This window comes from Anomaloglossus baeobatrachus, chromosome 1 (genome assembly GCF_048569485.1).
Source record: "Anomaloglossus baeobatrachus isolate aAnoBae1 chromosome 1, aAnoBae1.hap1, whole genome shotgun sequence".
Classification (NCBI taxonomy): Eukaryota; Metazoa; Chordata; class Amphibia; order Anura; family Aromobatidae; genus Anomaloglossus; species Anomaloglossus baeobatrachus.
Genome location: NC_134353.1, coordinates 857,076,414 through 857,102,958, shown reverse-complemented (window position 1 = coordinate 857,102,958; position 26,545 = coordinate 857,076,414). Strand labels below are relative to the sequence as shown.

The following is a 26,545-nucleotide window of genomic DNA, read 5'->3' as shown; positions in this document are numbered from 1 at the left end:
CGGGTGCGGCAACATGAACATCTTGGTGAGATTTTCCTTTTTTCTTACTTGGACTAATTGACAAGTGAATACATCTAACATGGTCGTTAACAGTTGATAAAAAGAGTCACAGGACCTATGTCCAGTGGACACAACATTAGTCCATAGTGGCCAGATCAAAGCATAGGAAACTCCTCTTATTTGCTAGCATCTTATGATTAGTAGGGCCATCACAACGTCATCATTGTGGTTGCACAAGGCCTACTAATCAGGACCAGGCCGGGTATGATGACAGGAGGAGGTCCACAGGGCTCTGGTCCAGAATTCCAACATGGCGACGGCTCCAGGGTCCTAGGATTCTTTTTTCTCACCTTTACTCGAAATAATTAGCCTCCACTGGTAGTTTTTAGGGTCTAAAAGGTGTAGAATGAAATTATGTGGCCATAGTATGTTGTCTTTGGACATTAAAGTAAATTTGACACTAGATTTCACACTGCAAAGTGCATATGTTATTAAAAAGATCTCTTAATCCTGCTGAAACTTGTAATTACTGTATTTTGAAAATCCATGTCAGAATGGTTGTTTAATACTTTTTGAAAGTTTTTCTTTCTAATATTAAAATTAGCATGTTCGTTCAGCTCTAGCCTTTATATTTCAAGATTATACAGGTATTCTGATGGGAATTTTCAAAGTAAAGTAAACCAGTGTCTCGGGTCTAAGAGATCTATTTAATAGTGTATGTAGTTTGTACAGGGAAATCTAATGAGAGATCCGCATGAAGTATGAAGTATTTCCATGTGTTGCATCCCATCAAAAGTTATTGGTTTGGTAGAAAAAGTACAAGACCTAAAACTATCCTACCCATTATGTCAACAAGGTAAAAGTAAGTAGTAGACAATACGATTAAAAAATATAATGTAGTAACAAATCATTGCTTTTAGTTTAAGGTACATGGAAACATGAAAGAATGGATCTGCTTGGCTGTTATGGAAAACTGCTCTACCTTGTATCTGTGCCAGTTTACTAGATAAGCCATGTACACCGGATGACACTCACCTTCACGTTGGTGTGGCTGGTCTGTGTCTCGGCCTCTATGCAGCTGTATGGGCCAGTCTCTTTGCGCTCCTTGCGAGAGCCGGTGCGGGCTGCTGGTGGGTAGCGACTCTGGTAGGTGAGCACAGAAGGGATGGTATCAGCAGCGTCGGTTTTGATGAAGAGCCCGTGTAAGGTGGCGGCTGTTCCCTGGGAAATGGTGGTGGTCTGGTGCGGGGAGTTGGACTCATCCGAGTCCCTGCAGTAAATCACCCCGCTCTGTGATACGTGAATACTGGGAGCGCAGCCCATACCTGTGCCACGGTGCAGTGGTTGGCACTCAGGCACCCTATATAGGGATGAGATCTTCACTATGAGCCGTTTATAGAATGCCACCAGGAAGAGCCATAATGTCAATGTACGTAGTGCTGCACCGCAGATTTATTCCATCAATCGTTTATCCATTTTGCTGAATGCCGGAACTATCATGTACTTGGAGCTGCCACCAGATGCATTCATTCGTTCATTTATTCATTCATTCATTCTTTTATTCATTCTATCAGACTATTGTGTATAATTCACAGGTACACCAAATGATAACGGATCTATCAAGAGCTTATAATAACAAATCAATGAATGCGAAAAACTACTAACACTGAAATATGATGCCAGCCGTAAAGATTAGAACCGCTGCCAATTGAAACTTCCAGGACATCCCAGATTGCATGTGGGACCTGAGTCAATAGATTAGAGATCACAGTGCCATCTTCTGTGATCTGACTGCCATACTCTTCATACTCTACCATGCAAACCCATAATATGTGCCAACACTGCTGAGCTCAGGATCATTATGGTCTATTAGCCAGACAGGTGTCTCATCAGCACCAGCACCGTCCTCCCACCAGTAACACAATCAGAAAAAAAAAGAATGAATGAAATGACAGGGGATTCCCTCAGATGATGAGCCCCTGTGTGCCAGGCTGGCATGGACAAAATGATTTCTTCTACTCAGCAAGCAACAGTTCTCCCCAGCATGTCAATACCTCTGCAATGCAATGACATAAGATTTGCCTGCACAGAGGTGCCTTACAAGCACTGCCTCACACACTCCTCCATTCCAAGCATCAGATCCCAGCACCAGTACTGAATGCATGCCACACAAATTAGCAACAATTGCCATTACCAGCTGATTGGTGGTACCCGAGCCTGTCCAGCACTGCAGTCATATACATCCCCTATTGAGCACGGCTGAGCCTATAATAGATCCCTAGGTGGTGATGACAGTGGAGGATCCCTTGCTGGTGACTGCAGATCCTCTTGATGCACAGCCTAGATCTGCCTTCTCCTGAGCCCTCCCTGCCTTGTCACTACTGCTGCTGCTTCCTCCTCCTCTTGCTGGAAAGCAACAAGGCGTTGTCCCATTTACACATCATTTTCACCCCTTTTATTTCAGTGGTGGGTGTCAGGAGCCCCCTTCTCTGCCTTCTCTGCCTCCTGCAGTCAGGCTGTCATAAAACCTAAGAGCGAAAGACTGCAACACATGAAATGGGCGATGAGCTGCTTTCCTCCCATCTACTGGCATGTACAAGAATTCCTAATGAGCTGTCCAGGACGGAGAGAACAGGCAGAACCAATAGGATATATACTAACCAAGGAAACTTCAACGAAATCTGATATATGTCTAATTATATATTATAAAGATGTAGATACTACATCTGTGTATACAGTTGTATACACTTAATGCTTACCTTTTTGTAATAAATGGATGTGGCGGACGCCATTCGTCGCCTATCCGTTGCCCATTGACTTCCATATTAGAAAAGTTTATACATTTAGGGGCCAATTCATCATTGATTTTGTGCCTCTTTTCGTAGACTAAAAACCATTCTAATAGTGATTTTTTTTTTACATTTGCACATTATTGATGATTTAAATTGCGTCTTTTTTAAATTTAGGTTTGGGTGGTCAGATGTTTAAGCTCAATTATACTCTAGTATATAAAATCTGTCTAAAAAAATATTAATAAATTGATTAAAAAGAGTAAAATAATGGTGCCTTGCGAACGTATTCGGCTCCCTTGAATTTTTCAACCTCTTCCCACATTTCAAACGTAAAGATAAAAATGTTATGTTCTGGTGAAGCATCAACAATAAGTGGGACATAATTGTGAAGTTGAACAAAATTTATTGCTTGTTTTAAACTTTTTTAAAAAAATAAATAACTGAAAATTGAAAATTTGGGCGTGCAATATTATTCGGCCCCTTTACTTTCAGTGCAGCAAAATCATTCCAGAAGTTCATTGAGGATCTCTGAATGATCCAATGTTGTCCTAAATGACCGATGATGATAAATATAAGCCACCTGTGTGTAATCAAGTCTCCGTATAAATGCACCTGCTCTGTGATAGTCTCAGTGTTCTGTTTAAAGCGCAGATAGAATCATGAAGACCAAGGAACACAACAGGCAGGTCTGTGATACTGTTGTGGAGACGTTTAAAGCCAGATTTGGTTACAAAAACATTTCCAAAACTTTAAACATCCCAAGGAGCACTGTGTAAGCAATCATATTGAAATGGAAGGAGTATCATACCACTGCAATCTACCAAGATCCGGCCGTCCATCTAAACTTTCATCTCAAACAAGGAGAAGACTGATCAGAGAAGCAACCAACAGGCACATGATCACTCTGGAAGAACTGCAGAGATCTACAGCTGAGGTGGGAGAGTCTGTCCATAAGACAACAATCAGTCGTACACTGCACAAATCTGGTCTTTATGGAAGCAATAAATTTCATTCAACTTCACAATTGTGTCCCACTTGTTGTTGATTCTTCACCATAACATTAAAATTTTTATCTTTATGCTTGAAGCCTGAATTGTGGGAAAAGGTTGAAAAACTTAAGGGAGCCGAATACTTTCGCAAGGCACTGTACATATAAAATCATTATTATAGCACCATTTATTCCATGGTGCTTTACATGTGAAAAGGGGTACACATACAGTAATAGGGACAAGTTCAATAATCATAAACAACACAAGGCACAGACAGGTACAGGAGGAGAGAGGACCCTGCACACGGGGGCTTACAGTCTACGAGGTTCCTATAGAAACCACTGACAGTTGCTATTAATAGCCAGTAGCTCCCACCTCCATTCAGTTTAATAGAGGCAGGATTTTGGAGAGTAACTGTAAAGCGCGGGGTTAAATTTTCCCGTCAAAACATAGTCTATGACATTCCCTGGGTCACATGGGGCGTCTGTGCAAAATTTCGTGATGGTAAATGCGATGGTGTAAATTCCTTTAGCGGACATACACACATACACACACACACACACATACACTCAGCTTTATATATTAGATTACAATTCTGTATTATGGGAAACTGAAAATGGTCCTGTAAAAGATTAATAGCTGCCGAGTAAAAAAACGGACTGCATGTAGAGCAGCATACAGATGACAAGTGAGAAAGAATCATCCAACTTTTCTGGATGAAAATGGGAGTTGTTTTTATATGCTTGTGTGACCCCAGCCTTAATTTGAGGGTATTCACATACTAATTGGAGTAAGGATTTAGGAATTACAGCTCTTTAATATGCAGCTGCCTTTTTTTCAAAGGAACAAAGGTAATTGGACAGTTATCTCAAAACCTCTTTAATAGGCTGAATGAGCTATTGCCTTATTAATTCATCATCCATTAAACAGGTAAAAGGTCTGGAGCTGATTCCAAGTGTTGCATTTGCATTTGGAAGTTATTACTGTGAAGCCACAACATGAGGTCAAAGAAGTTCTCAATGGATGAGAAATAAACAGGCTGAAAAAAAAAGAAGACATCCACCAAACAGATAGCAGAAATGTCAGGAGTGGCCCAATCAACAGTTTTGTACATACTGCAAAAAAAGAGTGCACTGGTGAGCTTGGGAACGCAACTAGGCCTGAACGTCCACAGAAGACAACATTGGTGGGTGATCTCAGAATTCTTTCCATGGTGAAGAAAAACCCCTTCACAACGTCCACCCAAATGAAGAACTCTCTCCAAGAGTCGGTGTTTCAGTATCTAAGTTTACTATAAAGAGTATGAGAGGAAATACCCTCGTTCACCACAAGGTGCAAATCATTAATCAGCCTTAAAAATAGAAAGGTCAGGTTAGATTTTGCCTAAAAAAAACATCTAGAGAAGCTGTCTAGTTCTGGAAAAGCATTGTATGGACAGATGAAACTAAGATCAACCTGTACAAGAATGATGGGAAGAAGAAAGTATGGAGAAGCCTTGGAAAGGTTATGATCCAAAGCACACCACACCCTCTGTAACACATAGAGGCAGTGTGATGGCCAGGCAGGCATGGCTTTGAATGGCCTTGAGTCCCTAGTGTTTATTGATGATGTGACTGAAGACAGAAGCAGCCAAATGAATTCTGATATGTACAGGGTAAAATTTTCTGCTCAGATTCAACCTAATGCAGCAATGTTAATTGGCCAGCGCCTCACAGTACAGATGGACAATGACCTAAACATACTGCAAAAGCAACCCATAAGTAACAATAAAAGAGAGAGCCAGCACATGATCACTCTGGAAGAACTGCAGAGATCTACCACTGAGGTGGGAGAGTCTGTCCATAAGACAACAATCAGTCGTACACTGCACAAATCTGGTCTTTATGGAAGCAATAAATTTCATTCAACTTCACAATTGTGTCCCACTTGTTGTTGATTCTTCACCATAACATTAAAATTTTTATCTTTATGTTTGAAGCCTGAAATGTGGGAAAAGGTTGAAAAACTTAAGGGAGCCGAATACTTTCGCAAGGCACTGTACATATAATATCATTATTATAGCACCATTTATTCCATGGTGCTTTACATGTGAAAAGGGGTACACATACAGTAATAGGGACAAGTTCAATAATCATAAACAATACAAGGCACAGACAGGTACAGGAGGAGAGATGACCCTGCACACGGGGGCTTACAGTCTACGAGGCATGGGTGAGGGTACAGTAGGTGGAGATGGTCATGTGGTGCTATAGCGGACTGAGGACTGCAGGTTGTAGGCTTGTCGGAAGAGGTGAGTTAGGTCCAGGAACATTTGAACAGTGACACTAGATCTCAGATTTAGGTTTATAAGTGCAATCCGATAAAAATAGGGCTGCACTCAGCCCAGTGTTATTCAATGAGGTAGTGCAGATCTGCGTTTTTTTTCTTAGCTGCTATATGACTGCAAAATTGGTACAATGCGCGAAAAATATCGGATGCCAATTGGACCATCATTAAAGCATCTTATTGTTATGGATACACTAGGTGTAGTACCCGGGCGTTGCCCGGGATAGTAACTGTCTCTCTGTCTCTCTCCCAGTCTCTGTCTGTGTGTCGCTGTCTGTCTGTCTGTCTGTCGCTCTCTTTCCACGTCTGTCTCTTTCCCCATCTGTCTTTGTCTGTCTCTTTCTTCGTCTGTCTCTTTCCAGATCTGTCTCTTTCCAGGTCTGTCTCTTTCCAGGTCTGTCTCTTTCCCCATCTGTCTTTGTCTGTCTCTTTCTTCGTCTGTCTCTTTCCAGATCTGTCTCTTTCCAGGTCTGTCTCTTTCCAGGTCTGTCTCTTTACCCGTCTGTCTCTTTCCCCATCTGTTCCTTTCCAGGGCTGTCTCTTTCCAAGGCTTTCTCTTTCCAGGTCTGTCTCTTTCCAGGTCTGTCTCTTTCTCGGGCTGTCTGTTTCTAGGACTGTCTCTTTCCAGGGCTGTCTCTTTCCAGGGCTGTCTCTTTGCCCGTCTTTCTCTTTGCCCTTCTGCCTCTTTCCAGGGCTGTCTCTTTGTCCGTCTGTCTCTTTTCCTGTCTGTCTCTTTCCAAGGCTTTCTCTTTCAGGGCTGTCTCTTTCCAGGTCTGTCTTTTTCCAGGCCTGTCTCTTTCCCCGTCTGTCTTTTTCCCCATCTGTCTCTTTAACCGTCTGTCTCTTTGCCTGTCTGTCTCTATCCAGGGCTGTCTCTTTCCCCATCTATCTCTTTCCCTATCTGTCTCTTTCCAGGTCTATCTCTTTCCAGGTCTGTCTCTTTGCCCGTCTGTCTCTCCACATCTGTCTCTGTCTGTGTCTGCCTATCTGTCTCTTTCTGTCTCTCTCTATCCGTCTCACCACTGACATCTTATTGCTTCACACATAAGCTTCTTATACTAACAGTTGATTTGTTCCTATAGAAACCACTGACAGTTGCTATTAATAGCCAGTAGCTCCCACCTCCATTCAGTTTAATAGAGGCAGGATTTTGGAGAGTAACTCTAAAGCGCGGGGTTAAATTTTCCCGTCAAAACATAGTCTATGACATTCCCTGGGTCACATGGGGCGTCTGTGCAAAATTTCTTGATTGTAAATGCGATGGTGCAAATTCCTTTAGCGGACATACACACATACACACATACACACACACATACACTCAGCTTTATATATTAGATTACAATTCTGTATTATGGGAAACTGAAAATGGTCCTGTAAAAGATTAATAGCTGCCGAGTAAAAAAACAGACTGCATGTAGAGCAGCACACAGATGACAAGTGAGAAAGAATCATCCAACTTTTCTGGATGAAAATGGGAGTTGTTTTTATATGCTTGTGTGACCCCAGCCTTAGGCCCCTTTCACATGTCAGTGATTCTGGTACGTTTGTGCTTTTTTTTAAACGTACCAGAATCCCTGACATACGCAGACCCATTATAATGAATGGGTCTGCTCACACGTCAGTGATTTTTCACTGCACGTGTCTCCGTGCGGCGTACCCGCGTGTGCGTGATTGCCGCACGGAGACATGTTCATTTTTTTCTGGCATCACTGATATCCCATGGACCACGCAGTGGTGTGGTCCGTGAAACACGTGCCAGAAAAAAACGTGCATTTAAAATAATAAACATTTTTACTCACCCGGCTTCAGCCGCGCTCTCTGCAGCCCGTGCAGCCTGCTGCTTCTAAGACGGCTGATTACTGTCGCGCATATTAATGATGCACGACACAGCCGACCCGGAAGCAGCTGCTGCGGGGGTCAGCGCCGGCCGGATGCTGCATCGCGGGAGCGATCAGCACCATGGAGAGCGGGAGCGGGCACAGGTGAGTTGATTTCTAAGTGCAATCACGGGCCACGGAGAACGGAGCCCGGATTGCACTTAGACAACCCACGTGTGCCGAGATTCACGGCACACGCAGGGACTTGTGCGTGTTTTACACGTCAGTGAAAAACGTCTGTGTTTTTCACTGACGTATGAAACGGGCCTAAATTTGAGGGTATTCACATACTAATTGGAGTAAGGATTTAGGAAATACAGCTCTTTAATATGCAGCTGCCTTTTTTTCAAAGGAACAAAGGTAATTGGACAGTTATCTCAAAACCTCTTTAATAGGCTGAATGAGCTATTGCCTTATTAATTCATCATCCATTAAACAGGTAAAAGGTCTGGAGCTGATTCCAAGTGTTGCATTTGCATTTGGAAGTTGTTACTGTGAAGCCACAACATGAGGTCAAAGAAGCTCTCAATGGATTAGAAATAAACAGGCTGAAAAAAAAGAAGAAATCCACCAGACAGATAGCAGAAATGTCAGGAGTGGCCCAATCAACAGTTTTGTACATACTGCAAAAAAAGAGTGCACTGGTGAGCTTGGGAACGCAACTAGGCCTGAACGTCCACAGAAGACAACATTGGTGGGTGATCTCAGAATTCTTTCCATGGTGAAGAAAAATCCCTTCACAACGTCCACCCAAATGAAGAACTCTCTCCAAGAGTCGGTGTTTCAGTATCTAAGTTTACTATAAAGAGTATGAGAGGAAATACCCTCGTTCACCACAAGGTGCAAATCATTAATCAGCCTTAAAAATAGAAAGGTCAGGTTAGATTTTGCCTGAAAAAAACATCTAGAGAAGCTGTCTAGTTCTGGAAAAGCATTGTATGGACAGATGAAACTAAGATCAACCTGTACAAGAATGATGGGAAGAAGAAAGTATGGAGAAGCCTTGAAAAGGTTATGATCCAAAGCACACCACACCCTCTGTAACACATAGAGGCAGTGTGATGGCCAGGCAGGCACGGCTTTGAATGGCCTTGAGTCCCTAGTGTTTATTGATGATGTGACTGAAGACAGAAGCAGCCAAATTAATTCTAATATGTACAGGGTAAAATTTTCTGCTCAGATTCAACCTAATGCAGCAATGTTAATTGGCCAGCGCCTCACAGTACAGATGGACAATGACCTAAACATACTGCAAAAGCAACCCATAAGTAACAATAAAAGAGAGAGCCAGCACAGCTTGAGAATGGCATGCAACAAATATAAAGTGTAAATCACAAATTATTCAAACTGTACTATAATGCAAAATGAGATTTTTAGCAAACAATTGATACATTTTTTGAGCCACCCCTGCCACATCACAGCAAATCTCAATAGGGGGGTCCTACTCTATATTTTATATTTTCATTGTGCCATGCGGCCTCCTAATTACAGCAGAGCCATACTGAAGCAACACGTGTACCTGTAACGTTTCAGAACCGCTTGCATGTTGCAATGACAAACAGCTGCAAATAAAGGCAGCCCAGGTCCCAGCATGTGCAGCAGATGCCACACACACCAGGACAATGTCAGAACTGGTCCTCACAGTGCCTGACCAGCAGCCATGCTGAGCAGGGCAGTTCAAAGTATTGTAGTGCGCCTGCGTACCACCTAGATGGGGAGGGGGGAATCAGGCACGGGGCCTCGTACCTGAGTTACTCGTCACCAGGCTGGAGTGTTGGTCTGGGATGTCGCGGTGGCCTGCCTGGCTTCGTGCCACGAGGTGTACACCAATAAGGAGGAAGGATGATGGGGATTGTAGTAGGAAGATTGTCATGACACCACCTGTGGAATGTGGCCAGAGATTAGTCGCCGCTGCTGTCACTGTCCTCCTGGGCGGATGGTAATAGCAGCCGAACTTGGTATCGCTCCACACAGGCGGAGTGGGCCCAGGGAGGGATTTTAAAGGGAGTAGTGATGGCGAAGGCCTTTGGCGCCGGTAATAAGAGTCCAAGTCGAATGCTGCGGTTCCAGGTGTTTTTACTCACTCTTTGTTCCGCTCGCCGGGGTAGTACTAGTCACTCACTGTGATGGCCCCCGACGAACACCGATTCCTTCGGAGGTCAGTCCGGTGTGATGCTCGGTGGGCTCCTTCCTCTTTCTACCTTGTGTGTTGGATCCCCTTGGCTTAACCCCTTCACGACCGGCATATTTTTTGCTTTCTGTTCTTCTTTTCGCCATTCTTCTTCCGAGAGATGTAACTTTTTTATTTTTCAGTCAATATGGTCATGTGAGGGCTCATTTTTTGTGGAACGAGCAGTACTTTTAAATTAAACTATAAGTTTTACCATATAATGTACTGGAAAACGGCAAAAAAATTCCAAATGCAGAAAAATTGCAAAAAAAGTGCGACAGCACTATTGTTTTTGAGATATTTTATTCACTGTGTTCACTATATGGTAAAACTGACGTGTGCGTGTGATGCCTCAATTCAGTGCGAGTTCATAGACACCAAACATGTATAGGTTTACTTTTATATAAGGGGTTAAAAAAATTGTCCGAAAAAAGTGGTGCTTGTTTTATTCCATATTTCGTGATCCATAGCGTTCTCAATTTTCGGGATCTATGGCTCAGTGAATGCTTATTATTTGTGTCTCAAGCTGACGTTTTTAACGGTACCATTTTTGCGCAGATGCTACGTTTGTATTGCCTATTATTGCATTTTACGCAAAATTTGTGGCGACCAAAAAACTTAATTTTGGCATTTGGAATTATTTTGCCGCTACGCCGTTTACTGATCAGATTAAATGATTTTATATTTTGATTGATCAGGCGTTTCTGAACGCGGTGATACCAAATGTGTGTATATTTTTTATTTTTTCAACCCATTAATTTTCAATGGGGCGAAAGGGGGGTGATTTGAACTTTTAGGTTTTTTGTTTTTTTTTATTATTTAAAACTTTTTTTCTACTTTTTTTTATTTTACTAGTCCCACTAGGGGGCTATATGGATCAACAATCCGATCGCTCTGCCATATTTGCTGATCACAGCTATACAACTGTAAACGGCAGATATGCTAATTTTCTGCCTCACTTGACTCCGGGCCGATTGAAAACGAAAGTAATTCATGTGAGCTATAGGAGTCATCACATGACCCTGTGCTACCATGACAACCACCGGAAGTCACGTGATCATGTCTTGCAGGCACACCTCTCAGCTGTGAAAATCAGCTGAGATGTGCGCCAATCGAGGCATGCTGCTAGCGGCAGACCGCGGGCAGTAACACTATGACCGCTAGGACGTAATATTACTGCCCGCGGTCGTTAAAGGGTTAAAGCTACTTGGGGACCCCAGTCTGTCTCGAGTAGTACTCTTGTCCCTATTTGCAGGTGCTTCGGCTCCGCAATGGGGCCTGGCTGTGTCTAAGGCCCCGGATCCTATATGGCACTGTGCTTTCGGGCTCTGTGTGGCCAGGAAAGCTTGAAACCTCCCCGACCCGGCAGATACTGGATACTGGTCGCGCCGGTTCCGAGGGAGAAATGAAGCTCTCCCCTCGGCAACCGCATGAACTCGTGTCCCACCAGAGCACCGGTAAGACACGTCTGCTCCTTTCCTCTCCTGCTGGAGAACTGCTCCTAACTCCCCTGGCGGCTGCTCCTCCACAGATCCCTGTCACTAGTGAGTGGCTGCCCCCCCCTTTTTGGAGACCACCCTAGCCCAGTTCCCATTGGGGAGGGCAACCTGGTGTGTATTTGAATGTGTAAGTGGTGAAACCGGTACCGACCTCCTCCAGATCCAGGTTGAGCACTACATCTTAAATGAGGTGCAATACTCTGTGGCGACTGAGGCCTCAGTGGCACCACACCTGTGCAGGAGCTCAGTGTCAGCTAGTGTAGTTGACGTAGAACGCGTCATCCACACTAGCTTCAGAAGGAGGACAAAGATGGTCGAAAGAGGAGGCGCGGACCTGGAGAACGGGGACACCCATCCGACCAATCTGCTCCGCACCGACTCTTAGGTAAGTATTATGAACATCCGGTGACAGATTCCCCTTAAGTTTTGTTCTGTTTTTGTTTTTAAATCTGCCATATACTTCCAGAATTATGGGTCTTTATTTAGAGCTAATTTTGAGGGCCTTCACTTAGGGAGTGTGACTCACAGGATTCTCTGGGGGGCAAGTCTTTAGTTTCCTCAGGATAATTACCCTTTAAGCACCGCCCCATTGTAAAGACCATAAAAATTAGTGAAATGATGGCTGAGGGACCACCATTGCACAGAGTTCAATTATGGTACGCAAGACGAGATGGCAGAAACAAGGGTACAGCTTTATATACAGGCAAGAGATAAGCGTTTATGCAAGTGAATGGGGTTTAAGTAATCTGGTAACAGACAAGTTTAACACATGGCAGAATCTAGCTGGAGCGCCCCAACAATACTTCACCCCAGCTTTTACAAATATCAATTCTACAGTACAACTAGGCAAGCACAAAATAGTCACAATTGCACTGCACTATCAACCTAGGTGGCCTCCGCTACTCAGGCCATGTGGTTACCGCTCTCTGGCTACTGAGATAAAGTCTCCTCCCTCACACACTCTCAGGTGACCCAATTTCTCCTGTTCCCGTCCAAAACTCTACTCCCGCCCTTTTTCTCTTCCCGCACTTTTAGGGCCAAGGTAGTTCAAATCTGCAATTTAGAAGGGGAGCGCCGGCTGACCCGGCCAGTGCATAGCACACAGAAAACTGCCTCTTAAATTCATAGCATCTTAATCCATATCGTAGGAGCAAAATTCCTACATTAGCACCAAATATGAAGGCCCATATCTCTGGAACTATATATCGCATTTTAAAAATACAAAAGACTGATTGTTCAAGGGAGAAGCAGGAAAAATATAAAGTCCAAAACTGACCTCCTTTCACCTTGTGACAGGTCCTCTTAAAAGAATCCGTGATGTGCGCAATTGAAACTGATATGTTTCTACACAAATCAGTTTATGTCAATGGGACTTGTACGAATAAAGACACACCCAATATATAGATTTATGGCATGGAAGTGTCCTGTGGTCATACCACAAGTTGATTTCATAATATAACGTACCACTTCTCTTATACACATGATGTTGCATAGAAGTGATGACAATGGACAGAATCTTATTACTGTCAATCTGAGCACTCTGTTCCCTATAGCAGAAGCTTGTACATGGGGGATTGCCATTGACGCTCGGTGACAACTTCATCCATAAGAGTACAGCAGGTGCTCCTGCATAGTGTAATTACACTGCATTTTTGTCATCAGTGGCAGTGGCATTTAGAAGCCATTGGTCACACTATTTCTCTTAAAGTGAGACTGTCAGGTCCAATATGTTCCCAGAACCACAAGCAGTTCTGGGTGCATATTGCTAATCCCTGCCTAACTGTCCCTATATACACTAGCATAGATAAAGAGATCTTTAGAAAAAGTATTTCTAAAAATCCTTGATGATATGCTAATGAGCGCAGGGCCTAGTCGCAAGGGACATAATATATATAACATAATATTCAATGCCCATTGCCCAGCGTCATCATTTTCTATTTTTTTTTTATAGGAAGGTATTCGTGTTGCCAAACAGCGAAATAACTAATTTATCACAACTTGACCTTAGTCAATAAAAGTCCTCCTGTGGTTTTGCATCTGTGACGCCCTGGCCTATCAGGTCGTCACAGGGTATTGTGCAATCCGCCCTTCTGTGCAGTATCCACCTCCTCCTTGGTTACGGGTCCCCAACTAATGGTGTTGCCAACATCAGCCAATCAAAATCCTAGGAACACTCTGCACCACATCCACCAGACACACCAGTGGACGGCCTGAGTGGAATAGGGTCGCCGACTTGGGGGCTTGGTAAGGGGAGGTCAGGAGTGTCAGGAGTAGGTCAGTATGTACGAGAGAGAGTGAAGTGAGACGGTCAGGAGCCGGGCTCCTTGGAAACAACTAGGTAGCAGACGGTGGTCTGGGCCTAGTAGGAGCTGGACCCCCTGGTCGCAGGGGATCGTAACAAGGGGCACGGAACTGTCGAGGAGGACAGCCGGCGGCCTTGTACCATCACCGGGTTGGGACCAGGGCACGACGGAGTACGTGGACCCTAGGTCAGGGAGTAGCTTCAGGCAACCTGACAATTTACCCGACGAGAACGGAGCCTTCAAGATCCGCTCTCCACCCGCTCCAAAATCGGGGTACTAGCGCAACGAGGGGGATAGGACTTTCCACTAAAACGGTGCAGAAAATCCCAAGCGTGAACCCTGAGAGCAATCTCCCTCAGTTAGTCATACTGGGGAGCGGGACCCGACTAGTTTCAAGCTACAAGGACCAACTAACAAGAGACAAGAGTGCCAAGAGAAAGGTCACAGATCATCAGGCAACACCAGCGGGATCGGGACCCAAACTAGCTCTCCTCAGCGGCAGCGGTGTCCAGAACTTTGGTTTACCAAGTTGTCGGTGTCAGCTTTATGGACTAAGTGAGTATGCAAGTGACCCTTTCACCCCCAACGGCACTCCCCAACACCATCACCGAGTCCCGGGGCATTCCCTCTACCTGTGGAGGGGTTAAACACTCAGCTGCCCACTCCATGGCCGCAAGGTACTCCCAGATGCAGCGGTGGTACTCCCCTTTACCACACACCACGGGTGGCGTCACGAACTTTAAATATACAATTCCCTCTAAATACCCCCTTTATTTGAGTGGCCACATGACCCCTGGGTCCGGACGCCCCTCGAGCCATCGCGGATCCAGATTCGAGCAGCCCGGCTGCTGACGTGGGGGCGGCACACATCGTGTTGCAGCAATTTTCATAAACTTCTCTTGTGCTTTACGCAAAATCTCATTTCTGCTTGGACATTCCGTTTGTCTGTCCCATAGTTTGGAACGGACAAATGGAATCATTGTCCAAAACGGATCTATTGCATAACTGATGTAAATGAAAGGAAAGAGACAGAATTGATTGTTAAGGGGTCCTTCAGGTTTACGTTCTACGTCAGTTTTTAGAACAGAATAAAATATTCTAATTGATGCGCTTTGTCTTCTTTTCTAAAAGTGCACACATAATGGAACCCAGGTGGACCCCATAAAAAATAAAGGGGTCTCTCTGCCTTTGTTTGCATCAGTTATGCCACATATCCGTTTTGGAAATTAATTCTGTTTTTCTGTTACTAAAATGGACAGAAAACGGAAATGTGAACAGAGTCTAAACTGTGACAGAGAATAGTAAAGCACACCCAAGAAATTCATCATAATTTACACCAGAAAAGTGGCGTAAATCATAACAGAAAAGCATGTCATAACTAGAGATGAGCGAACCGGTCCCGGTTCGGCTCGAGGTCGGTTCGCCGAACGGAGGTCCCGTTCGAGTTCAGTTCGTTGAACGTTCAACGAACCGAACTCGAACCGCATAGGAAACAATGGCAGGCATTCACAAACACATAAAAACACCTAGAAAACACCCTCAAAGGTGTCCAAAAGGTGACAAACAACTCACAACACAACACAAACACATGGGAAAGTGACAAGGACATATACTCATGCGAAAATAAAAGAGCTGGACAAGGAAAAAGAGGTGGACACACAGATATAGGCATGGCACGCCCTTCTAAAATCATGTAAAACACCGCAAGGTGACTCCAAGCGGACTCTCCCTTTTTTCCAAAAATTGGGCCACACACACACCCACCCCTTCAGTGGCAGCAGTTGTGCCCCAGTTGTACACTTCACAGCTAGATTTGCATCAAGCATATTCAAAAATACGCCATCCTTAACCGTCCCCAGGATGACACCGGGGTAGGTAGCAAAGTCTTTCCTGATCCCAGCTCTGTTCATCTTGGCTCCTTTTAAAAAAAACACAGCAATCAAGGGTTACTCCAAGCGGAGTCTCCCTTTTTTTCCAAAAATTGGGCGCCACACACACCCACCCCTTCAGTGGCAGCAGTTGTGCCCCAGTTGTACACTTCACAGCTAGATTTGCATCAAGCACATTCAAAAATACGCCATAATTAACCGTCACCAGGATGACACCGGGGTAGGTAGCAAAGTCTTTCCTGATCCCAGCTCTGTTCATCTTGGATCATTTTTAAAAAACACAGCAATCAAGGGTTACTCCAAGCTGAGTCTCCCTTTTTTTCCAAAAATTGGGCCCCACACACACCGACCCATTCAGTGGCAGCAGTTGTGCCCCAGTTGTACACTTCACAGCTAGATTTGCATCAAGCACATTCAAAAATACGCCATAATTAACCGTCCCCAGGATGACACCGGGGTAGGTAGCAAAGTCTTTCCTGATCCCAGCTCTGTTCATCTTGGATCATTTTTAAAAAACACAGCAATCAAGGGTTACTCCAAGCGGAGTCTCCCTTTTTTTCCAAAAATTGGACCCCACACACACCCACCCATTCAGTGGCAGCAGTTGTGCCCCAGTTGTACACTTCACAGCTAGATTTGCATCAAGCACATTCAAAAATACGCCATAATTAACCGTCCCCAGGATGACACCGGGGTAGGTAGCAAAGTCTTTCCTGATCCCAGCTCTGTTCATCTTGGATCATTTTTAAAAAACACAGCAATCAAGGGTTACTCCAAGCGGAGTCTCCCTTTTTTTCCAAAAATTGGGCCCCACACACACCTACCCATTCAGTGGCAGCAGTTGTGCCCCAGTTGTACACTTCACAGCTAGATTTGCATCAAGCACATTCAAAAATACGCCATAATTAACCGTCCCCAGCATGACACCGGGGTAGGTAAAGTCTTTGCTGAACCATGACTTGTTCATCTTGGCTCCTTTTAAAAAACACAGCAATCAAGGGTTACTCCAAGCGGAGTCTCCCTTTTTTTCCAAAAATTGGACCCCACACACACCCACCCATTCAGTGGCAGCAGTTGTGCCCCAGTTGTACACTTCACAGCTAGATTTGCATCAAGCACATTCAAAAATACGCCATAATTAACCGTCCCCAGGATGACACCGGGGTAGGTAGCAAAGTCTTTCCTGATCCCAGCTCTGTTCATCTTGGATCATTTTTAAAAAACACAGCAATCAAGGGTTACTCCAAGCGGAGTCTCCCTTTTTTTCCAAAAATTGGGCCCCACACACATCTACCCATTCAGTGGCAGCAGTTGTGCCCCAGTTGTACACTTCACAGCTAGATTTGCATCAAGCACATTCAAAAATACGCCATAATTAACCGTCCCCAGCATGACACCGGGGTAGGTAAAGTCTTTGCTGAACCATGACTTGTTCATCTTGGCTCCTTTTAAAAAACACAGCAATCAAGGGTTACTCCAAGCGGAGTCTCCCTTTTTTTCCAAAAATTGGGCCCCACACACACCCACCCATTCAGTGGCAGCAGTTGTGCCCCAGTTGTACACTTCACAGCTAGGTTTGCATCAAGCACATTCAAAAATACGCCATCCTTAACCGTCCCCAGGATGACACCGGGGTAGGTAGCAAAGGCTTTCCTGATCCCAGCTCTGTTCATCTTGGATCATTTTTAAAAAACACAGCAAGCAAGGATTACTCCAAGTGGAGTCTCCCTTTTTTCCAAAAATTGGGCCACACAGACACCCCATCAGTGGCAGCACTTGTGCCCTAGTTGCAAACAGGATGTTTTGATTTGCATCAAGCACATTCCAAATCCACAAGCATTTACTCTCCCCAGGATGACACAGGGGTAGTAAATTCCTTGTGGATCCATGACTTGTTCATTTTGATGAATGTCAGTCTGTCCACATTGTCACTGGACAGACGCGTGCGCTTATCTGTCAGCACACACCCAGCAGCACTGAAGACACGTTCAGAGACAACGCTGGCAGCTGGACACGACAAAATCTCCAAGGCGTAAGTTGAGAGCTCTGGCCATTTTTCAAGATTTGAAGCCCAAAATGAGCAAGGCTCCATTTGCAAAGTCATGGCATCGATGTTCATTTGGAGATACTCCTGTATCATCCTCTCCAGCCGTTGACTATGTGTCAGACTTGTTGTCTCTGGTGGCCTTGCAAAGGACGATCTAAAAAAATTATGAAAAGATTCCATAAAATTGCTGTTACCAGCACCAGATGCGGTGCTACTGGTACGGGTAGACCGTTGAAGATGACGAGACCGTCCCATGTTTGTCAAGTTACAACTGGGAGATTCACTCCCTGCACGGTTGTTTGGTGGAAAAGCCGAGCTAAGATCGAGTAACAGCTTCTGCTGATACTCCTGCATACGTGCGTCCCTTTCTATGGCTGGAATTATGTCACAAAATTTGGACTTGTACCGGGGATCTAATAGTGTGGCAAGCCAGTAGTCATCATCACTTCTAATTTTGACAATAAGAGGGTCATGTTGGAGGTAGTGCAGCAAGAAGGCGCTCATGTGTCTTGCGCGGCCATGCGGACAAAGTCCATGCTGTGTTTGTGGCATAGAGGTGCTAACCGTTCTTTCTTCCTCTGACATCTCCCCCCAACCTCTTTCAACTGAAATTTGACCAAGGTCTCCCTCATCCGCTGAGTTTTCCATGTCCATGGACAGTTCGTCCTCCATTTCTTCATGTTCTCCTGCACCTTCCTCAACATCTCGCCTGCTACCATGCGCCCTTGTTGATCCCTGTCCCCCATGGTCCCATGCCTGCCGCCTTGGTGATGATGAACGTCTGGACCTTGGTGATGTTGTTGTGTCTTGCGCATATGAATCCTCCTGTAGTTCCTCCCCTTCCTGTTGTCCCACCCCCTGACTCCGAATAGTGTTTAGCGTGTGCTCCAGCATGTAAATGACTGGAATTGTCATGCTGATAATGGCATTGTCAGCGCTAAACATATTCGTCGCCATGTCGAAACTCTGCAGAAGGGTGCATAGGTCCTTGATCTGAGACCACTCCATCAGGGTGATCTGCCCCACCTCTGCATCTCGTTGGCCCAGGCTATACGTCATGACGTATTGCACCAGGGCTCGACGGTGCTGCCACAGTCGCTGTAACATGTGGAGAGTCGAATTCCAGCGTGTCTGTCGGCACATCGCATTTCAGGCGATGAACCGGCAGGCCGAAAGACTTCTGGAGCGATGCAAGTCGCTCAGCTGCGGCGGTTGAACGGCGGAAGTGAGCAGACAGTTTTCGTGCCCTGGTCAGAAGGCCATCTAGGCCGGGATAGTGTGTTAAGAATTGCTGGACAACAAGGTTCAACACGTGAACCATACAAGGCACGTGTGTCACCTTGCCCAGGCGAAGGGCCGCACCCAGGTTTGCAGCATTGTCGCACACGGCCTTACCAGGCTGCAGGTTGAGTGGAGACAACCATTTATTAAACTCGGACCGCAGAGCTGACCACAACTCCTCAGCTGTGTGACTCTTATTCCCAAGACATGTCAAGCTAAAGACCGCCTGATGCCGTTGCGCTCTGCTGCCAGCATAGTAATAAGGGGTGCGTGATTCCTTCTGCGCAGTGAGAACGCTGGTGGCCTGACCAGGCAGGCTTGGGGCGGAGGTGGAGGACCCAGATGAGGTGGAGGATGCAGAAGCAGTGGCGGAACTTGGACAGACAGAGGATTGACACACAAGTCGTGGGGACGGCAAGACTTGTGCAGCAGACCCTTCACCATCTATCACCATAGTTACCCAGTGCCCAGTCAGCGACATGTAACGTCCCTGTCCATGCTTACTGGTCCAAGTATCGGTGGTGAAATGCACCCGTTGACACACAGAGTTTCTCAAGGAAGCGGTGATGTTGTGTGCGACATGCTGGTGTAGCGCAGGCACACCTTTCTTAGAGAAGTAGTGGCGACTGGGCATCTGGTACTGGGGCACAGCAACAGACATAAGGTCTCTAAAATCCTGTGTGTCCACCAGGCGGAAAGGCAGCATTTCGGTAGCCAAGAGCTTACAGAGGGATAAAGTCAACCTCTTAGCTTTGTCATGGGTCGCAGGAAATGGCCTTTTATTTGTCCACATCTGAGGGACAGAGATCTGGCTGCTGTGTGTAGACGGTGTTGAGTAGGGTGTCCCTGGAAAAATGCAGCTTTGTGAGGAAAGTGCAGGCGGAGACATGATGTCGCCTTCATCCAACGTTGGTGCTATCGATGTCTGAGAGAGCTGTACACACGCACTTGTTTCCCCTTCCAAACCAACTGACGACCTACCAAGCAAACTGCCTGTTGCGGTTACAGTGGTGGAAGTTGTGCGTGGAAAACCAGGTGTGACAGCTGTCCCCACAGTCCTAGAAGATGAAGAGCACGCAGATGCACTGGAAGGGGCAGGCGGTGGATGGTTCGCTCCGCTAGGCCGCATTGCAGCACGGTGAGCTTCCCACCGGGACATATGATATTTATTCATGTGACGATTCATGGAAGAAGTTGTCAAACTGCTGAGGTTTTGACCTCTACTAAGAGAACCATGACAAATTTTACAGATCACATAATTTTGGCGATCTTTTGCTATGTCAAAAAAGGACCAGGCTAGGCAAGGCTTAGAGGGCATGCGACCTGTTGATCCACCCCGACTAGTGCTCAGAGGCAGAGTGGTGGCTGAGGATGCAGTTGTAGACGTGCTACCAGTACTCCGACTCTGTCCAGGAAGGCGCAAGGTAACTTCGTCATCAGTTGCATCCTCCTCCACCACCTCTGTTGACCTCCTCGAGTGCCTGACTGTGGGTTGACAGTAGGTGGGATCTAGAACTTCCTCACCAATTGTTGTTTGCACTCCCCTCACCCTCAGACCGAGCCTCTTCTTGCCCTGACCGAATATTTAAGTTGTCATCCCAATTTGGTATCTGCGTCTCATCGTCATCAGTATGTTCCTCATTGTCTATAACAACAGGTGTTACAGTTTGTGAAAAAGGGTCAACATTATGCTCAGAAACTTGGTCCTCACGGCCTGAATCAGAGTCACAAAGGTTCTGGGCATCACTGCAGACCATTTCCTGTTCTGTACTCACTGTAGCTTGGGAGCAGACCTCTGATTCCCAGGCTATAGTGTGACTGAACAGCTCTACAGACTCAGCCATCTCAGTTCCACCATACTGTGCAGGGCGGATGGAGACTTCAGAGCTGGGAGAAAGCAAGTTTGATTGGGATGACAACTCAGAGGACTGGTGTTTTTTGGATGCGGTAGTTGAGGTGGCGGAGAGGGCACTTGTTGGACCACTTGAGATCCATTCAAGCATTTTCCTTTTTTGGCCATCATCTACCTTTGTTCCAGTTGTCCGTGTCCGTAAAAAAGGGAGCACATCGGATTGTCCACGGTAAGTAGTAGACATCTTACTTTTGCTGGTAGATGGTCTATCTTCAGCAGATGTTAATGGAGCTTTGCCACCTTCCCCATGGACAAACCCTTTTTTTCCTTTTCCAACACGCCTCTTACCCTTTCCACCAGCATCTGTCATTTTGCCACTCATTTTGATTGCGACAAGATTGTGCACTTAAAATGTGGTAGTAAAAATTGAGAGGTGGTGTAGATTGCAGCGGTGGTCTATCTTTATTAACAGCAGAATAAACAACAATAATTATCACTGACAATGCAACTACGGCCCTTAAACTGGCAGCAGTGTTTGCTAGTATAATGGCTTAGTAACAATGAGTTGGAGTGTGCAATGCAGGCAGAGGTGCTGCAAATATCTTTGCACTAGTGGGACTATACAGAAGTCCAATAGCCACGTTTAGGATGACACTAGGTTCACTCAGTGTTTGCTAGTATAATGGCTTAGCTACAATGAGTTGGAGTGTGCAATGCAGGCAGACGTGCTGCAAATATCTTTGCACTAGTGGGACTATACAGAAGTCCAATAGCCACGTTTAGGATGACACTAGGTACACTCAGTGTTTGCTAGTATAATGGCTTAGTAACAATGAGTTTGAGTGTGCAATGCAGGCAGAGGTGCTGCAAATATCTTTGCACTAGTGGGACTATACAGAAGTCCAATAGCCACGTTAAGGATGCCACTAAGTTCACTCAGTGTTTGCTAGTATAATGGCTTAGTAACAATGAATTTGAGTGTGCAATGCAGGCAGAGGTGCTGCAAATACTCTAGTCATAAAATTTCTGGTGCTGACGCACGGAAGTTGTAATATGCTTCAAAATCAATAAGGGCGGTACACTTATTAACAAATTTAGCACATCTAAAGGCCGCTTTACACACAACGACATCGTTAACGAGATGTCGTTGGGGTCACGGAATTCGTGACGCACATCCGGCCTCGTTAGCGACGTTGTTGCATGTGAAACCCAGGAGCGACCGTTAACGATCAAAATTACTCACCTTATTGTTGATCGTTGACGGTCGCTCCTGTGGCAGCACGAACCAACCCCCTTAGAAAGGAGGCGGTTCACCGGCCACAGCGACGTTGCAGGGAAGGTAAGTTCGTGTGACAGGTGTAAGCGATGTTGTGTGCCACGGGCAGCGATTTGCCCGTGACGCAAAACTGACGGGGGCGGGTACACTTGCTAGCGATACCGATAGCGATATTGCAGCGTGTAAAGTGCCCTTTACTCTAGCCCTCGCTTCATTAAGACTGGTGTACAAAACACAGATGAAATGCAGACAGGTTCTGAGCCAACATGCAGTTTGACATCAAAGTGGTGTGGTTTTAAAAAAAACAAAACAGTTGTGTAACAGTTCTTGTCATGCTGCAAAACTGCGAATAATAGTGATAAATGGCATGGCCAATTTGTAGTGTAATTCACCCACATGGGGCAAGGAATACATCTCAACCATTCCCACATGAGAAAATCAAACTAGGTTATGTGCCCACATTGAGTATTTGCAGCAGATTTTGGATTAAACAGTATTGGCTGGAAAAAATATTGTTAAAATCTGAAAGGAAAACATAAACAGAGATTTCAGAAATCCAATTCACTTTGCCTTGTGACCTGGTGTACCATCATGCTGGAAAAAGCATTGTTTATCACCAAATAGCTCCTGGATGGTTGGAAGAAGTTGCTCTTGGAGGATGGTTAGATATCGTTCTTTATTCATGGCGGTGTTCTTAGGTAAAATTGTGAGTGAGCCCAGTCTCGAGAATGAAAAGCAGCTCCACTCATGATTATTACCTGACACAGGATTCATGGTAGCACTCATCTTTACTTCTTTGGATAAAAAAATTGTTTAAAAGAACTTAGAGTCTTCAGTGGTTGATACCTTTTAATGGCTACCTGAAAAGATGGTAATAATAGCAAGCTTTCCAGACTACTCAGGTCTCTTCATCAGGCTCAGTACTCTCAGTTCTTTTAAACAATTTTTTTTATCTCTACTGGCTGACACGGTACAAAGATATATTCTTCTTTGGATAATCATTCTTCCAGTCTTCTGCAGTCCAATCCCAATCCCAATACACAGTGTGCAGAATTATTAGGCAAATGAGTATTTTGATCACATGATACTTTTTATACATGTTGTCCTACTCCAAGCTGTATAGGCTTGAGAGCCAACTACCAATTAAGTAAATCAGGTGATGTGCATCTCTGTAATGAGGAGGGGTGTGGTGTAATGACATCAACACCTTATATAAGGTGTGCTTAATTATTAGGCAACTTTCTTTCCGTTGGCAAAATAGGTCAGAAGAGAGATTTGACGGGCTCTGAAAAGTCTAAAATTGTGAGATGTCTTGCAGAGGGATGCAGCAGTCTTGAAATTGTCAAACTTTTAAAGCGTGATCACTGAACAATCAAGCGTTTCATGGCAAATAGCAGACAGGGTCGCAAGAAGTGTGTTGGGCAAAAAAGGTACAAAATAACTGCCCCTGAATTGAGGAAAATCAAGCGTGAAGCTGCCAAGATGCCATTTGCCACCAGTTTGGCCATATTTCAGAGCTGCAACGTTACTGGAGTATCAAAAAGCACAAGGTGTGCCATACTCAGGGACATGGCCAAGGTAAGGAAGGCTGAAAAACGACCACCTTTGAACAAGAATCAAAAGATAAAATGTCAAGACTGGGCCAAAAAATATCTTAAGAATCATTTTTCAAAGGTTTTATGGACTGATGAAATGAGAGTGACTCTTGATGGGCCAGATGGATGGGCCAGAGGCTGGATCAGTAAAGGGCAGAGAGCTCCACTCCGACTCACATGCCAGCAAGGTGGAGGTGGGGTACTGGTATGGGCTGGTATCATCAAAGATGAACTTGTGGGACCTTTTTGGGTTGAGGATGGAGTGGAGTGAAGCTCAACTCCCAGACCTACTGCCAGTTTCTGGAAGACAACTTCTTCAAGCAGTGGTACAGGAAGAAGTCGGTATCGTTCAAGAAAAACATGATTTTGCAGGACAATGCACCATCACATGCAACCAACTACTCCACAGCGTGGCTGGCTAGTAAAGGTCTAAAAGATGAAAAAATAATGACATGGCCCCCTTGTTCACCTGATCTGAACCCCATAGAGAACCTGTGGTCCCTCATAAAATGTGAAATCTACAGGGAGGGAAAACAGTACACCTCTCGGAACAGTGTCTGTGAGGCTGTGGTGGCTGCTGCACACAATGTTGATCGGAAACAGATCAAGCAACTGATAGAATCTATGGATGGTAGGCTGTTGAGTGTCATCATAAAGAAAGGTGGCTATATTGGTCACTAATTTTTGGGGGGTTTGTTTTTGCATGTCAAAAATGTTTATTTCTAAATTTTGTGCAGTTATATTGGTTTACCTGGTGAAAATAAACAAGTGAGATGGGAATATATTTGTTTTTTTATTAAGTTGCCTAATAATTCTGCACAGTAATAGTTACCTGCAAAAACAGATATCCTCCTCAGATAGCCAAATCTAAAAAAAAAACATTCCATATTCCAAAAATATTAAGCTTTGATATTTATGAGTCTTTTGGGTTGATTGAGAACATAGTTGTTGATCAATAATAAAAAAAAATCCTCTAAAATACAACTTGCCTAATAATTCTGCACACGGTGTATATCCCACAGACTGACATTCTGCATGAAACATAGGGATTTTAAGTTATTTTCTCTAATGAAACCCCCTTTAAACTGGTAGATCTGACTGAATGACTGTCTGAGAAGAAAAGGTTAGTGATGCCATGAGTCCAGTTAAATGTCTAACTGAAATAATTTTGAGGGGGGGGGGAATAAAAATAACAAAACTAAAATAATGTGGTTGCATAAATGAGAGCAACCCCTTGTAACACTGATCAATACAAAAAATCATCAGCAAAGGTAATATGTCTGTTTTATGGAGTTTGATGTGCTGATTCCAAAAATATTCTTAGTTTTTCTCTATCACATAAAGTTTCTGTAATAGAAGTATTTCTGTTATTAAGTAATTTCTGCATTTTCAATGTATGCTGGGCCCCTCATGTCATATGCTCAAGTTGTTCACATGGTCTTCATGACTGGTTGAATATGAGGAAAATGGCTATGCCATTTGCTGTTCCCATGATTTGGAGAGAACCCAAAAATCATAGTGATGACTGCTACTTTTGTTTTGTCAAACTGAAGGGCTTTTCTACAGATAACAAACATAAGATTAATTAGGCTATGTGCGCACGTTGCATATTTTCATGCAGTTACGCTGCGATCTGCACCGCAGCGTAACTGCATGCGTCCTACGTCCCCAGCACAATCTATGAAGATTGTGCATAATCCATGCCCACGTGGCGTATTAGAACGCAGCGTTTCGGCTGCTGCCAAATCGCTGCGTTCTAAAAAGCCACGTCACTTCTTTTGTGCGTAATGTCGGTCTCTCTCTCTGTCTGTCTATCGGTCTCTGTGTCTCCCTGTCGGTCTCTCTGTCTCCCTGTCGGTTGGTCTCTCTCTCTCTGTTGGTTTATCCCTCTCCCCCCTCTCTCATACTCACCGATCACGGGCGCGGTGCTGCACATCTGTCACACTGCTCCGGCGGCTTCTCCTGCTTTTGAAAAAGCCGGCCGCCCATTATTCAATCTCGTATTCCCTACTTCCCCCGCCCACCGGCGCCTATGATTGGTTGCAGTCAGACACGCCCCCATGCTGAGTGACAGCTGTCTCACTGCAACCAATCACAGTGTGGTGCAGTAAAATAAATAAATAATTTAAAAAAACGGTGTGCGGTCCCCCCCAATTTTGATACCAGCCAGGGTAAAGCCACACGGCTGAAGGCTGGTATTCTCAGGATCGTGGGAACGATCCCCACGTTATGAGGAGCCCCCCAGCCTAAAAATATCAGCCAGCAGACGCCCGGAATTGCCGCATGGATTAGATGCGACAGTCCCGAGACTCTACCCGGCTCATCCAGAACTGCGCAGGTGCGGTGGCAATCTGGGTAATAAGGAGTTAATGGCAGCCCATAGCTGCCACTAAGTCCTAGGTTAATCATTGCAGGCATCTATGAGACACCCCCAATGATTAACCTGTAATTGAAAGTAAACACATACACCCGAAAAATCCTTTATTTGAAATAAAAGATAAAAAACACCCTCTTTCACCACTTTATTAAAATCCCCAAACACCCCTCCAGGTCCGGCGTAATCCACGAGGTCCCGCGACACATCCAGCTCTGCTACATGAAGCTGACAGGAGCGGCCGTACAACACCGCTGCTCCTGTCTGCTCCACGCA

At 45.0% G+C, this 26,545-nt stretch overlaps 1 protein-coding gene across 8 annotated transcripts in view; it reads right to left on the bottom strand.

Moving 5' to 3' along the window:
- The window catches only part of PDE8B (phosphodiesterase 8B), a 336,550-nt gene that overhangs the window by 228,856 nt on the left and 81,149 nt on the right, over positions 1-26,545 (bottom strand). For 2 of the 8 annotated variants that reach the window (XM_075325559.1, XM_075325577.1), the window contains exon 1: positions 1,036-2,484. The exons of 1 other annotated variant lie outside the window; for it this stretch is intronic. In XM_075325559.1, the coding sequence (XP_075181674.1) occupies positions 1,036-1,323 (288 nt within the window). In that variant the 5' untranslated portion in view covers positions 1,324-2,484. Of the gene's footprint in view, positions 1-1,035; positions 2,485-26,545 lie in introns of those variants that run through there. 5 more of the 8 variants (XM_075325587.1, XM_075325594.1, XM_075325568.1 and 2 more) reach the window with 4 other exon arrangements.